We start from the raw sequence: 15,049 nt of genomic DNA, 5'->3' as shown, positions 1-15,049 counted from the left end.
CAATTTGCTGTGGCTTATTTGTCCATTCAGAAAACTAGATATGAATCACCATTGAATGAATGTACTGATTGAAAACTGTTCTTTTTTCATTGAACATAATCTAATTCTTCACACTCTGGCAGGGCACATGTCATGCTGCTGATTTGAGCTCTCAGTAAAAACAGTCAACTTTTCAAGGAAAAATAACTTACAAATCTGTAATATATAAAACCCTAAGTCCAGAAAAACTCAGAAGACATTACTCCTGTGTGCCTGAGGTATTTTTCCCAACTGATCAAGAGTTGAGGCTAAGACATCATATCATCAACTAGAATGCTTATTATATAGTTGTTGAACATGCTTGGAGAGGCTGTGTTGTCCTCATTTCTTGGCCTGTGCTGTCAGAAGACAGCACATAATCAACGGGATTATATCAGCAGATAACCTCTCAGATGTACAGTGTAAAAGCTATGGAATTCATATGTGGGTTAGAGGTTAGTGTTCCTTTGAGTGTACTAACTGCATATTGGAGAGAAATCACAACACTTCAGGAGATGGCATTTGGACATGCCCTGAACAGCTTTCCAAATTGAGTTTTTGTGGGTTTTTTACATTCCTTTGTAAAATCTCCCTGTTTGGACACCACATAATGTAATAATTAACATACATTTTATCTAACAGATCAGTTGAGAACCAGAATCCAGTAACACTCACTATCATTAAATACAAAGTAAGGCAATATTTTTAGGTAGAAGAGAGAAATTTTCAGGCACAAAAGCCTGCATCTCTTGTAGGGTTCTTTTTTCCCTATTATGTTAATTGCTCTGATGAACAAGCCATCTCTCCCGGCAACATCTGACATGCTTATACATAGCTACAAAAGCATTTTGACTGCTTTTCTCAAGAGAAAGAAAGATAGCAGAAATGTTCTATTGAACTTGTTTGTTGTAGCAACCGAGTGAATGAGCCTGTTGTGGCTTTCTGGAAGAAGTTTTGTTATTTTGGGTATTTTAGAATGAGATGCTAAATTGATAATCCAAACCATTGAGTGATTCCGATTCTGTTGGATGTGCTCCAGTTCTGTCCTACTGTATTCAACTAATCAGACCTTTCCAGTGTGAGTGTCTGTGTGTCCTGTGCCAAAAGCTTCTCAGACAAAAGCAGCTGAAAGAACTTCCCTAAAACCTGGTTCCCGTGCGCTTACAAACATGGATATCTTGGGTGACCCACCTCATTTCCTATTTCATTGTCTGTTTTGAATGTTGTGAACCTCATACCACATCCTCCATTCCTGTCAAGAGGGTTGTATGATACCTTGCCTGCATAATTTGACTAAATAATTCTTTTGGGTCCTTAGGACTTCCATAAGTAGAGGCTAAACCTATGCTTGGATAACTCCCAGCAAAGGTCTTGGAGGCAATTCCTTACACCTAATCTTCCAAACATGGGGCAGTTTGGAATCCCAGAAGACCTGAGCTAATGCCTCCAAAGGACTGCTGTTAGATAGGAACATGGGACCTTCTAATTTGCTGCATCTCATTGTTCTCCGCTCAAAGCTGGAACTTGAAAATAACATTGCAACACTTCATTTTAAAAAGTGACGTCCAAAAGAAAAAATGCTCCCGAAATTAAGACCTATGTCATAAATAAACTGAGCTGTAAACATTTTATGGTTTTAGCCTCACTGCTTCTACTGAAATGCTATTCCAAATTCAGGACTGGAAGGTGATTAACATCTCTCAAGTATTAGGATTTTACACAGAAAAAGAAATCTATATAGAATATTTACCAAAAATACACATTTTATAATTGTTGCACGGGAAAAGTGAGAGTGTGTGAACTTCCTACAGTGACCTAAAAAGCATGAGAGGCTTGATTCTGAACCATTCTGATAGCGGATGCACTTTTTTCTTTCAACAGGCCATCTTTCCAGTGAGAAGAATGGTGTTTGTTTCAGTGTACAGAATGGTGATGTGTGTCTCCATGACTTTTCAGGCAAACAACTTGTTTTGCAAGACAAGGATGATACTGGCAGCCAAGAAAACCAAATCTCGCTCAGAAGGACTTCAAAGAGAGGAAGCCTAAATTCTATGGAGAAAATGTGATTTCCTTTTAAACAGCACACTGGTTTACAGTGTGAAGTAGAGTTTTACTTTAGCAGTTTTACATAATGTGAGCAGACCAAGAACTGGTTTTATTTAATATATGGTACTGGAACTTCAAGGCAGCCATGCAATGGATTGACAAAGACAATTATTAAAAAAAAAAAAAAAAAAAAAAAAAAAAAAAAAAAAAAAGAACAGGAAGCTACTATTTTGACAAGGTCTTGGATGTCAGATAACAGCTGGCACACTTCCATTTTGTTTCTTCATCAGAGTGAAGTTTTTTAAGGTTTTTTTTACATTTAAACAAATTTTTATTTAGACTTTTTTCATTACAATTAAGTTTATCTGGATATAATTCTTAGTAGTATTGTAAAAATGTAGAAAGTTGCAACTTGTGCATACAAACGATGTTAACTTTAAAAATGTTAGCTACACTGTCTTCATCTTTTTGTACGTTTTAGTAGCAAACTCTGCAGTGATGTACATAAGCAGAAAATATCAACCTTTAAGCATCTCAATGATACTTTTATATTTATTTCTTGTAATATAAATTTAAATATACTTATGTATAGAAAAATAATTGGTATTTTTGTAACATCTATTGTAAGTTTGCTTTTTTCTTTAATTAATTACCTTCAACATAGAATGATACAAAAGTTAATTTGTCCAGTAAGTGGATTACTTAGAGTGGTTTGAATATATCCACTAGATGCAGAACTGTAAATAACAAACACAATTGGTCTTGAACCTTTAGCTACCTTTTAGTACACCATAGAGGGATAGAAATTTGGTACAATTCAAGTAGAGTGCTGTGAATGGAATATTAAATAAAGTAGTCAGTAGGTTATTAAGTACAACTAAGTTGTGTTGGTGGCTTGAGCGAACTCATCAGTTTTTGCCATTGATTTCACCAGGGTCAGTATTTATCTTGAGTGGGTGAGAGACTGCCATTTCTCATTTGCAATGATGAAAGCAGAGAAGTTTGGAAGGAGGGGGGGGGAGGCAAGTGGAAGAAAAAATAGAAATAATAAATGATAGCTGCTATATTTAGTAGCTGAGTAATTGCTTGTTTCATTGCATGGCTGTTTTTAAGGGGCAGCTTTTGAGCTATTCTAATGAGTATTTCTGCTTGTGCTTTGGCTCTTGGTTAGCAAACCAAATACTGAGGCACTAGCTTAGTAATTGCTGAAGCAAAATTTCATTCCTCTTGTGATAATTACCTGAAAAGAATGGATTTTGGCTCTCCATGTACAACAGCTGAACAGCTGTTCCTCCTGGATGGAAATTGGCCTAAGCCCTGGTTTTACCTCTTCTTCCGCACACACGTGCAGCTGTGGCCACTGATTTCCAATTTGCATTCTTGGGCAAAAGCTGGACACTCCCAAAGCAAAATAGGGCAAACTGGTGCCAGACTGCAGCGTACCAGGCCCTGTAAAGAGGGCTGCATGAAGCAGGTGCATGCTGAGGGGGAGCAAGGGCTTTGCCTTCCCAGTGGGGAGGGCTCAGTGGGGCACCCTGAAAACACTCTTTTTAACAAAAAGCATGAGTTACATGCCTCTTATCTTGGGGCTCTGTTGGAGTTAGCAATTGAACCTCTTCAGTACTCAAACCCCATTGTGGTTCTGTATTCCATGGTTCTGTGGGTTCTTTCAGTCACTTACATCCAAGATTACTCTTGACTATGCTTTTAAGGTGGGAATTTAAAGTATTCGTTGTGTTTATCCACAGGGTTTTAGCTGTATGTTGGTAAAAGCCCATCATGGAATGCTAGTAGCTGGAATACATTTCTGTGAATGCTTTAACTATTTGGCTAATTGCCTTTACAGTGTTTCTTGTAAATTTATTTAATGTTCTTATATTTATATTTTCAACTGTAAAAAAAAGTAATAAATTTGCAGCAAGTACAACACAAATATGTAAACTTTGCCTTTTAGATAAATGTGTCGGTAATACTGGGCTGTGTTACAATTCTTCAGATTACAGAATCAACAGTACCTAACCTCTTGGAGAAAAAGCTGACTCAGCTTTTGCATTTATTGTCTGCTGCATATTTTACCTTGCATGGTTCTAACAGGTCTGGATTTTAGCAGAGAAAACCCTGATGGTAAGTTAGTCTAGTCAATGCCTGCCCTCTAGTCTGCTGACGCTGGTCCCGCAGGAATGCTGTAAGCAAAAACACATAGCTGAGTTTGGCTTCAGTAATTAAATTCCTTATGAATACACATACTCCACTGACCTGCTTGGAGTTTTATTTTTGTTTTTATTTTTGCACACTAAAATATGTTAGGATTGTTGAAATAGTTTTTATTTTATACATTCCTAGGGGAGAGGAATCCTTTCTGACTTTGCCACTTAACAGCATGCACATACCGTAGTAAAAGTTTGCACTTACACCAGCATAATATTTTAGCTCATCCTCAGACTAGCTGAAAACGTGTTTTTAGATTGGTTAAAACAGTAAAATTGGTTCCAGTACCCTTTTCGGTCTCTTGGATTTTGTTTAGCCAGGACACCCAGAGCTCGGGGAAAGCTGCAACACCTTCCCAGAGCACAACCTAAAATTCTGTGCATTAGTTTGTGGTGCGAAGCTAACTCTAGGAAATCTATAAGGAGGTTTTAGGCTTAGTCAAAGATACACAGCAACCTACCTTGTTCAGCTGGCACCACCCCGCTCAGCAAACTTGGTCCCTAAGTGCAGTGTCTCTAAAAAGCAGTGTCCTGGAGGGGGAGGCCGGTGCGGAGTTCCGGGAGGAGTGAGCTGGTCCCTGTTTTGGCACGGCGCAGATTGCAGCGCACGGCTCTGGCAGAGGGAGATGATGAATCTCCGAGCTCTGTCTTTTTCCACTGCTGTGCAGGACCCACGGAGGTGTTGTCCGACCGCCCCGAAGGAACGAACAGGTCTGTGAAGGCTGCTTTGTCAACCACGACTGTCAGTTACAGTCAGTGAAGGAAGAGCAGCAAGGCAAAGTTAAAACACTAACTCTGATAATGCTACAATTTAGAAACAAACAATCAAACAAACGAAAAATCCCAAACAAGCAAACAAAAAAAAAAGGGAAAAAAATTCTTTCCGAATTTAGAGTGAGTACCGCACCTTCAGCTACTCCGCAACATCTGCTCCCTGCTTTTATTTGACCAGATCTCAAAACGGTGGGTTTTTTTAAGGCTGGGGGAAAGAAAAGCTTCCAACAAGTATTCTGGCATTCTCAGCTTTATTTTACGAAGAGGTTGTAAAAAATCGACACTATTGTTTTCAAATGCAGCCGGGCTTTTGTCACGTTAGGCAGCTCCCCGTGCTCCGGCGTCCCCGTGTCGCGGCGGTGCCTGAGGGCGGAGGCCGCTGCCCGCCCCGCCCCGCCCCGCCCCGCCGTGAGGGCGGGGAGAGGCCGCCGCCATCTCCGGATGCCGCCGCCCCGAGCGCGGCTGGGCTGGGTAGCCGGGCCGGCCTCGGGGCCATGAGGAGCCGCAGCAACTCGGGGGTGCGCCTGGACGGCTACGCCCGCCTGGTCCAGCGGACCATCCTCTGCCACCAGGTGAGGAGCTGCCGCCGCCCCGGGACGTCTGCTCGGGGCTGAGGGCGCCGGGCGCGGTGGGGCCGTGCCGGGGCCGTGGGGCGCCTGCCGGGGCCGGGGGCTGCAGGAGGAACTCGAACATCCCTCCTCCGGCCGGCGCACGGCCTCCTGTCCGCATGTCCCCGGCTGCGGGGCAGCGCGGGGAGTGCTGAGGCGGTGCGGGTCCTGGGTGCGCTTGTGGAAGTGCACCTTGGAGATCGTGTGGAAAACACAGCGAGTCTGAGCTTGTAAATCACAATAGTGTGTATACAGTGTCTTCATGGCCATACGGTACACACCCACGCGTCGTGCGCACACTGTATATATGCACACTATATACACACGTTCATGGTGACAGCAGCATTCCGCCGCGGTGACATAAGAGCTCCGGGCAGGACTTTGTGCCGTGTCTGTCAGCACAGCGCGGTGCGGGTCCCTGTGTGCGGCGGGGCACGTCCCAGAGCTTCCAGTCTGTTCTCCCGCTGTCCGCACTGCTGAGGCCCCGGGGCGTCAGGCGGGGCTGCCTGCACGGGAGAGCAGAGAAAGACCGAAAATAGCAGGGTTTGTTGTTTTTTTCGACAGCGCAGTGCTCTCTGCTTAGTGTGGTTGCTTCACCCAGGTGGGCACTGAGGACTCGGAAGGTGTTCAGCAGTGTGATGGTTTGGTTAAAACAGTACAGTATATAAAGATGAGCAGTAGGGCTTTTTTGCAGATCGGTTACCAAATATGCTTTGTTGGTGAGAGTTGGGAGAAACGGGTAAGTAGTGAAAGAAGAGGCTGGGACCCAAATGCACTTTGTCAGTAAGATTTTTGTCACTAGCCATTGTTTTGAGCACACGGTCCAAACACCTGTAAATTGGTGTTTGTGTACTAATTATTGTAGACTCAGTAGAAACAAATTCAAGAACTGGTATATGTGGTGTGAGAAGGTAATTTTAGGCTCTTGCTGTGCTAGGGCACAGGAGAAGCTTTTAGTTGTGTTCCTATCTCTGTCTTTTGTCAGCAAGATGACCTTGGGCAAGTCACTTTGGCTTCCACTGCCTGCCTTAATTTCCTTGTTTATAAGATGAGGATGCTGATCGCAGCGTCCATTAGGAGAGACATGGAACCTCTCAAGATTCAGAGCTCAAACATGCCCCATTAAAGCCTTGATGAAATTAATATTTAACAATAGTAGAAAAGGGTAGAGTAAATGGTAATACAGGGACTCATGATGGTGACCCAGAATTTTGTAGTTGGTATTTAAAGCAATGGATTGAGTGTTCATGACTGTGTATTGCCTTTTCCACTAAGGGCTCAATGTCTGGGGAAATTCAGAGGTGTGGGGAAAGGAGGTAAGTTTTCTTTTTTGTGTGGAAAGCAAGTCACAGCCTAGTGGCAAGGCAGGTAATCAGTGGTATCTCAAGAGGACCCAGAGAGATGCTGAAGGCACGTTTCTAGATTTTTTTTCTATATTTATAGTCTTTCTGGTTTTTTTCACTGCAATAGATTGAAAATGTTGTGTTCAGCCAGGTGAAGAGTGCTTACTTGGGCAAGTTAGGAAGGTTGTCTTTTGGCCACATGCAGCTGTGTCTTTCTTGGGAGCAGAAGGTCGGTGGCTGGATGGGTTTGGATGGGGCTGCTTCACTGCTGCTGGTGCCTTCTTAGTGCCCTCAGGAAGGAGCCAGGGAGGTGGATTTTAGCCATGGGTTTGCCCAGGAGCAGCCTGGCAGAAGAACCACGAGGGTGTTCAAAATGCTTCTGAGGTGCCTCTGCACAGCAGAGGGGTGATGTGTGACTGTGACCCTGCACCTCACAGGCACAGCTGCAGAAATGCAGCCTTGTCACATCATCTGCTATGCTCTGACAGAGGGCAGTGACACCCTCACCTCTGTGAGGTGCAGCAAGGGCAGCACCGAGTGTGTGCAGAGCACTGGGCTTTCATCAGGTGCTTAACACACCAGCAGCTAGGTTTCTCAGTAGCAGCAATTGAGCTTGTGCTCATTCCAATCACTCTAAGTCAATGTGATTTTTAGAGGCAATTTTTAATGCAGGGAATCTGTGCTACCGGCAGATGTGTGCAAAGGGCAGGTTCGACTGCACCAGGGCTGACAGTTTTCTCTGTGGCACCTTGCAGGATCAGGCCAGTAGCAAATCTTTTCCTGTTTTGCAGATGCTGTGTTGTCCTTGCCAGTCCTTGTAGCATGCGCAGTGATAGTTACCATCCTGTTGTAAAAGGAGGATAAGACCAGACTACTGGCTCCTGTCTGTGGGGGCCTGCCATCTGTTGCATGCACCCCAGAGACAGGGGTCAGAGGGATGCTTTTGTGCTGAAGCAGAGGAGACATTGAAAAGCACCACCAGGAAGATTTCTCAGGTGTTTATTACACCTGTCACATTGAATGACGTAAGAAAAAATATGAATCTTAAGATTGGGAAGAGTAAAACTTAACATCTATGTACATTTTAAGGATTGCTGTGGTAGTATGAGTGAAAAGCATGTGGAACTGATAAGGAAAGCTCATACGTTTATGGGTAACCCCAACTGTATTATAGAATCACATTGGAAGGGACTCACAAGAATCATCAAGTCCAACTCCTGGCCCTGTACGAGACTGTCCCCAAGACTCACTCACATCATGTTACATCTGGTTCCACAAGCAAATCTACAAGCTTTGCTAGAGCTTACCTCAGTTTTCACTTGACAGATCTATGAGACAATCTGTTTAATTTGCACATTTCAGCAAGATGCTAAATTGCTTGCTTTGCTGCTCTTGTTAGAGCCCCACTGGTTTTGTGCCGGTCCTGCTGAAGTTCTTATTGACACCTGCTGCCCTGTAGGAACTGGTGTGTTTTGTAGTTTGGGTTGTTAGGGGGCCTTTTTTGTCTCCAGATTGACCTATATATTTAGGAATAGGTTTGGGCATGATACAACAGTTCAAAGTCTTACTCCAGCAATCAGCTTTCTGTTGCAGTGCTCTCAGCTGGCAGCCCATGGTGCTGATAAAATACTTGCTCCGTGGATCTTATGTGCAGTGTGATTTGCAGGATGAGACCTGCTAGTCTAATTAGCCATCACTGCATAGATGGAATGTTTTAGCTTAGCTGAAATCCCTTTGACATCAGTGGGATTAAGTGTACTCAGTGTTTCTGTGGGTTCTTTAGCGCCTTGTTAGTGTTGTAGGTTTCATATGGTGTCAGCAGGTAAGAGAAGAAAGTAATTGTAGTTTTTAAGAGAAAACACTTCTAAGAAAGCTGAAACAAAACCACTTGAAATAGTTTATTACATTGTTCTGCTGACATCCTGAATGTGCATGAGGAAAGACATTAATGTGTTTTCAGTCCATGAGAGTCAGCCCCGGTGCGCTCCAAAAGCTGGGACCAACTTGTAGAGGAATGAAAGGTGGTGAAATGGTGATAGCTGCCTGTGGATGTGTTGAATAAAATGTCTTGAGGTTGGCAAGTCCTTCCCTGGGAACTGAATAGGGAACTGAATTTTAAGGTCTTGGATGGGCCATTTCTCTGGGATTTCCATTTTGGTACACAGAGACATTTTTATTTTTCAAATGGCAGCTAGCCCAGAATGGAGAGTAGGGAAAAATAAACCAAAATGATCATTTCTTAGACAGCAGAGTGATCTATATCAAGCCAGGGCTACAGGTGAGTAGACATTTGTTGTCCTGCATTGGAGGGAGGGAGACAAAGTGTCCTCTACAAATGCTGGGAGCACGCAGTCTGCATTTTAAGACCCTGGGTTTTGACATGTGGGAACAGTGCTGAATTGGGACTTCTGTTACTCCTTGTTTGACTTTTCAAGATCAAAAGATCAAGATCTATAAGTTTTTTAAGCTGTTGGCATTCATATGTGCTACTTTCCCCATCAAACAGGTGAGTAGGGGTCCTTCAGCTGTTACTTGGTTTGTGAAGACCTTGCTGAGGCGGGGCTTGTGCAGCAGAACTTCATTTCTGCTCTGAGTGAGCCACTAAGCATTGCTGTATTAAACCATAACAATAGGGCTGACTGTGCCGGGTCATGTCTGTCAGGCTGCCACCCCTGTGCTGCTCAGTGGTCACATGCAGAGACCAGGAGATTGTAACTAAAGCCCCTCCCCCTCAAAAGAACTTTTTTAAAAATAGTGAGTTGAGCGAACCAGTGTGTGGGAGAAATGAAGAATTGGTGGATGTATCCTCTTAAACTTTTGTAAAAGTATAGTCTTTACTATTGTAATTTTTGCCACTTGTCACACCAGCCCCACCAGCTGGTCTTCATTGACTGAAATTTCTGTAAAGGCTTGATTGGATTGAAAGTTCTATTGGCATTTTACTTCTTTGTCTCATTTTTTTGTTAGTCAGGAGTGTACAGCCAAGAAAGATGGTCTAAAAAAAATTAAGGATAGTCAAGTGATGGGAATTAATAATGCAGTGAAAAATTATTGGAGTATTTGGGATGCAGGAGACTACTCAGTGCTCTGCTTTTTAGACAGTGCTGCTTTTCAACACCTTCAGATTTTTTTTCCTGTACATTTTCCTAAGGAGGGTATAAAAAAGGCATTGCATTCATTTACCTGTCATAAACCCAGTGGGCAGATATATAGAAATACTTCTTTTAATCTGCTAGAAGATCACTAGTAGTTTTTTACTTTCTCATGGTTATGCCACAGACCAGTTACATAAAGGAGCATATATCCCACACTCAATTTCTAGTGTTAACTCAGTACCTTCTTTTCCTCATAAATATGTAAAATTTAAATTTCCATTTCCTTGATGTATTCTGAATTTCACTCAGTGACTTGGCTACTAATCCTGTGTGGATGAGGATGTCCAGCTGGATGCTGTAACCTTTACAACCTGAAGCATTCAAATAAATTTTGCATTTCACTTGCATGAGTCTGGGAAGGAAGGATGGAATCTCACTTCTGTTGTGAAATCACGAGCAGCCACAGCGTGCACTTAGCATGAAATCATCTTTAGTTTAGATGAAACCATCTTAGAAACCATCTTTAGTGGTGATGTTTGTTTTTTATTCCTTGTGTCGTGGGTAGAACCCAGTGACAGGGCTGCTCTCTGCTGGGGTGAACCATAAGGATGCCTGGGTCCGGGACAACATCTACAGCATCCTGGCCGTGTGGGGGCTGGGAATGGCGTATCGGAAGAATGCGGACCGGGACGAGGATAAAGCCAAAGCCTACGAGCTCGAGCAGGTGAGTCAAGGCTCAGCACAAACCACTTTCACTGTTTGGGTTTTCTTTACTGTAGTGTTTTTGGAGAGTGCATTGGCACTGCTGCTGTGTCTGGGGTCTGGCAGGGTTGTCCCAGCTTGGAGGATGTGTCTTGTTCCAAAGACAGCAATATCCATGCAGAGTGTGGTGTGCAGTATCCCAGGCAACCTCCTAGTAAGGAGGATTTGAAGAGCTGGGTGGCAGAGAGACTAACATCTGAATTTAACTACATACGAAACAAAAATTTGTAGAAGTTAAACTTTCATTGGTTGGCTAATTATTGAAAATTAGGCTTCTGAGAGATTTTATGCCCTGATTTACGAACCTCTCTCTGATTAAACCTTGAGGTCTCTCCTGAGGTGTGTTACGGAGCAGAAAATCAGGCCTAGGCTGCTTGGATCTTGCAGCTAGATCATTCTTCCCTGTAAAGAGAAGTAAGCCACTTAAAGTAGAAGTTTTTGGAATGTGCATGGAGGTTGTACATGATGTATAGGCATGTTTGGTCATAGCAGAAAAGGTAATGATCTCCAGACTGATACAATGTGTATTGGAGAATTGGGACATAGCTCACACAGTTAAATACTAAAATCTGCAGCTGGGAATGTGAGTATGAGAAATGAGAGTGTAGACAGAGGTGGGTTAAATGGGAAGGGAGGGACTGTTGTTGTTCTGCTGTTGTTTTGAATCACTGGGTAAATTTTCTGCTGGTATGTCCTGCTCAAACCAGGGAGGTCCATGGTGACACAATAACCTTGGCTCAGTTTGGGTGGTCATATTTTGAGGCTATACTTTTGGGGTGAAAAGGTGGGGTTGATTATTTAATGCACAAGCTTGCACTTCTCTACGTTCACACTTATGGCCCTTTCTCTACTAGTCACTTGATTTTTGTTGTACTGTATAAAGAGTGGAAGAGGCTCTACAGGTTTTGTAGTCATGTCAATGTCTTGAAGTCACTTAACGATGTTCCCTAGATCTGTCACTCAAAAAATTATTATTAGTATTAATATTCTTACAAGACATTCTTCTTACTTCCTTTGGCTGGGTAGAAGAACAACAGAGAGTTGTTCCACTGTTTAGAGAGGACCTTTGGGAAAAGACTTCTCCTAGACAGGGATGAAGGAATAAAATCTGATCAGTGTATTTAAAAAAAAAAAAGCATGCAAAACATTTTGGACAAATACACATTCTTTTTTACCTTTGGCAGGACATTAGTAGAGGGTGTGAAATTTACCACTTTTGAATGTTTGCAAGAGCTGATGAGGCTGAAAGTGTCACTGGTCTGTTTTGTTTCTGCAGAATGTTGTGAAGCTGATGCGGGGACTCTTGCAGTGCATGATGAGACAGGTAATGCCGTAGATCTGAGTTGCATTAGTAGATGTTGTACTTGCAAAGCATTTCATTGAAATGTATAGTTCTTGTGTCTTCTGTGACTTACTTTGTGTGTGTACAGATGATGGTGTGGGGAGTCTTCTCAACTCTTGAGCAAAACAGTGACCTTTCTTCCACTTCTTGTCCAAGTAACATTTTGAGATTGTGCTTGTAGCAAATCAGAGTTGATTTTCACTAAGATGTGAAAATCTTTGCAGACTGATTTTCATTAAGATGTGTGGCTGTAGTTTAGATCTGAACTCAACAATGTAATTTAATCGTATTCTTTCCTGTAGAGATGTGGATTTAACTGGAGTCTAAAGTTAGGGTTGTGTTTAAGCCCTCTGACCAATCAAAACTGAGTGAGGTAACAGGATTAAGACCTCAAGATTCTCCTCACCTAGGAAAAGTTGTTAATTCTGAAATCGCTTGGAGAATTTCTTCCAAAATGTCTCAGATTTGAGATTTGTGATGTTTTTTTAGGTAGATAAGGTAGAGAAGTTCAAATGCACTCAGAGTACCAAAGACTGCCTTCATGCCAAGTACAACTCTGCAACTTGTGCCACCGTGGTTGGGGATGACCAGTGGGGGCATCTACAAGTGGACGCAACTTCCCTCTACCTGCTCTTCTTGGCACAGATGACTGCATCAGGTAAGCAGAAGGTATTTTTTGCCTTTTGTTGCAGCCTTTTCTATTCCAACTTTTATTTAAAAATCAAAAATAAGTTGTAACCAGCTTCAAAGGTCTTTACATAATTATTAGTCGGAAACAAGTCATGTTTCTCTGGAAAAGAGATATGCCTTACTTGGAATTTCATGTTTATAGTAACTGTCAGTGTCTATGCCAAAAATCAAGGCATCAAATACATGAGATATTTAGAGTCATGTCAGAGAAGTCTCATGTTTAAGGACATCATAGGGGACAACCACGTTTCTTCAAAGAGTGGCAGCGTCAGGTCAGGTGCACTTGTGCCATCAGTGTTTCTTCTCTTACTGATGCTATTTTATCTTGTGTTCTTCTTAATTGTACCCCTCCTGTGAGGATAAAGATTTGTTTCCTTACATGTTTTTCTATCCTTGAAGCTCCTTGCAATTGATCCCTGCAGAGCGGGCGCTTGTTCATCTTAAAGGTTCCTAGGTAGAGCACTAAGCAGGCAGAGGGCTGGGGAGCTGCAGGAATTGGTATGCAGTGCCCTGGAGAGCCAGAGCTGGCTCAGGTGCCTCTGCTTCCTACCCATGGTCTGAGTGTCACTCTCACAGAGGTGGTTTTTGGTTGGTCTTTGAAACAGCCTGTATTGGTGGGGTCTGAAGTATTTTGTCAGTAGCAAGTATTGAGGCTTCCTGCCTGACCTTTGGAAATCAGTATGAGTTTTTCCTGGGATTTCAGTGGGCAGGGGTTGGTAGCAAATAAACAAAACCATGAAACTCACTGAAGGGTAAATTTTGCGGTTCTGATACAATATAATTATTCTCTTTCCTTCCTTTGATCAGGGCTACGTATTATCTTTACTCTTGATGAAGTTACCTTTATCCAGAATCTTGTTTTTTACATAGAAGCTGCCTACAAAGTTGCTGTAAGTAGTTACTTATATGTAAATCATGTGAACACTGCCCACGTGTGGGTGGAAAATTATTTATTGCTGGAGAAGCAAAACAAGGACTTGTTTTTATCACGAGAAGATATCAGAACCTGTCAGTACTTTACATTGCAAGCAGTATCTTTGGAGATGTTGAGAGGGCTGTGGAGGATTTACTGCTGCATGGGTGAGGTATACTTGTTCTATCATAATAATGGGGGGCTTTTATTGATAATCAGTAATATTTCTTGGTCTAATTATAAGCCATGTGGGCCTTTCTAGAAAGGCCAGGTTGTTAGCAAACCCAGTTGAAGGGACATGGGTAGAAACATGCACAGGAGGAGGGATAAAGGCCTTTGTGTGTTCTGTGAAGGCAGTGTTTCGTGACCGTATACATGATCCTGCTGGGGTGTATTTTATGTACTACTTTCCAAACATGGGAAGGGTCTCTTTTTAGACTTGGAGCCTGTCCCCCCCCCCCCCCCCCCCTTTTTTTTTTCTGAAGGCAAATAATTAATTTCATGTAGGGGTGGGGGTTTGTTGTGACACAGGGGAAAAACATTGCTTTGTATATAATCATGCCTTTTTTTTGTTGATGATGTTGTTGCAGGATTATGGAATTTGGGAACGTGGTGATAAGACAAACCAAGGAATCCCTGAACTGAACGCGAGCTCCGTAGGGATGGCCAAAGTGAGAATGTCTTCCTGACACCTCCTTCATGGCTGCTGTGTTACGCTTAAGGGCACTGACAAACCTGATGGCTTCCTTTGTATGGTCTTCTTGGCCACTGCAATAGTTAGCTGATGGTATAAGCATTTTTGTTTAGGTGTGAGTATTTTTTAGTGTAAAATCTTTGAGATAATGGCTCTCATTGAAGGACCTCAGCACAGTTGTTCCAGGGATTGCAGGGAGGATACCAGGTTAATTGAACCATGAATCTGACAGTTTCAGTGAGATGCAGTCTTAAAAAGTGGCCTCTGGTTTTCTTTCCCTCCTCCTTAATTCTTCAGCCTCTGTGTCATATGTGATGTTGTCATGGTAAGATTAAGTCAGATGTAAATTCTAAAAAAAAGCAGAACATCAGTTTAAGAAATTTTCTACAATTAGTTTAGAGAAAATTTTTTAGAGAAAAAAATAAATGAAGATATACTTAAAAGAAAGTGGATATTTCTGATTCCCTCATAGCACGAGGCCACAGAGATACTAAATGAAGCTCAGAAGGCCATAAATGTAAATGTGCCATTGACAATTACCTCACTACATGGTATCT

The 15,049-nt window shown here is 42.5% G+C and overlaps 2 protein-coding genes across 3 annotated transcripts in view; both read left to right on the top strand.

Annotated features, from left to right (window-relative positions):
• ADGRG2 (adhesion G protein-coupled receptor G2) overlaps positions 1-2,285 on the top strand; it is a 54,704-nt gene extending 52,419 nt beyond the window's left edge. Inside the window, exon 27 of the mRNA XM_066176902.1 lies at positions 1,900-2,285. Within this exon, the coding sequence (XP_066032999.1) occupies positions 1,900-2,084 (185 nt within the window). The 3' untranslated portion in view covers positions 2,085-2,285. The remainder of the gene's footprint in view (positions 1-1,899) is intronic.
• A 3,212-nt stretch (positions 2,286-5,497) lies between these two features.
• Positions 5,498-15,049, top strand: part of PHKA2 (phosphorylase kinase regulatory subunit alpha 2) — a 44,635-nt gene continuing 35,083 nt past the window's right edge. For both annotated transcript variants that reach the window (XM_066176899.1, XM_066176898.1), the window contains exons 1-6: positions 5,498-5,617; positions 10,657-10,815; positions 12,130-12,177; positions 12,685-12,853; positions 13,693-13,775; positions 14,389-14,469. In XM_066176899.1, coding sequence (XP_066032996.1) covers positions 5,540-5,617; positions 10,657-10,815; positions 12,130-12,177; positions 12,685-12,853; positions 13,693-13,775; positions 14,389-14,469 — 618 coding nt within the window. In that variant the 5' untranslated portion in view covers positions 5,498-5,539. The remainder of the gene's footprint in view (positions 5,618-10,656; positions 10,816-12,129; positions 12,178-12,684; positions 12,854-13,692; positions 13,776-14,388; positions 14,470-15,049) is intronic.

The sequence above is a fragment of the Chamaea fasciata genome, unplaced genomic scaffold (assembly GCF_029207755.1).
Source record: "Chamaea fasciata isolate MVZ Bird 193981 ecotype frontalis unplaced genomic scaffold, bChaFas1.0.hap1 SCAF_2, whole genome shotgun sequence".
Classification (NCBI taxonomy): domain Eukaryota; kingdom Metazoa; phylum Chordata; class Aves; order Passeriformes; family Sylviidae; genus Chamaea; species Chamaea fasciata.
Note: the sequence above shows the minus strand (reverse complement) of the source record. Positions and strands in the feature narration are given on the sequence as shown.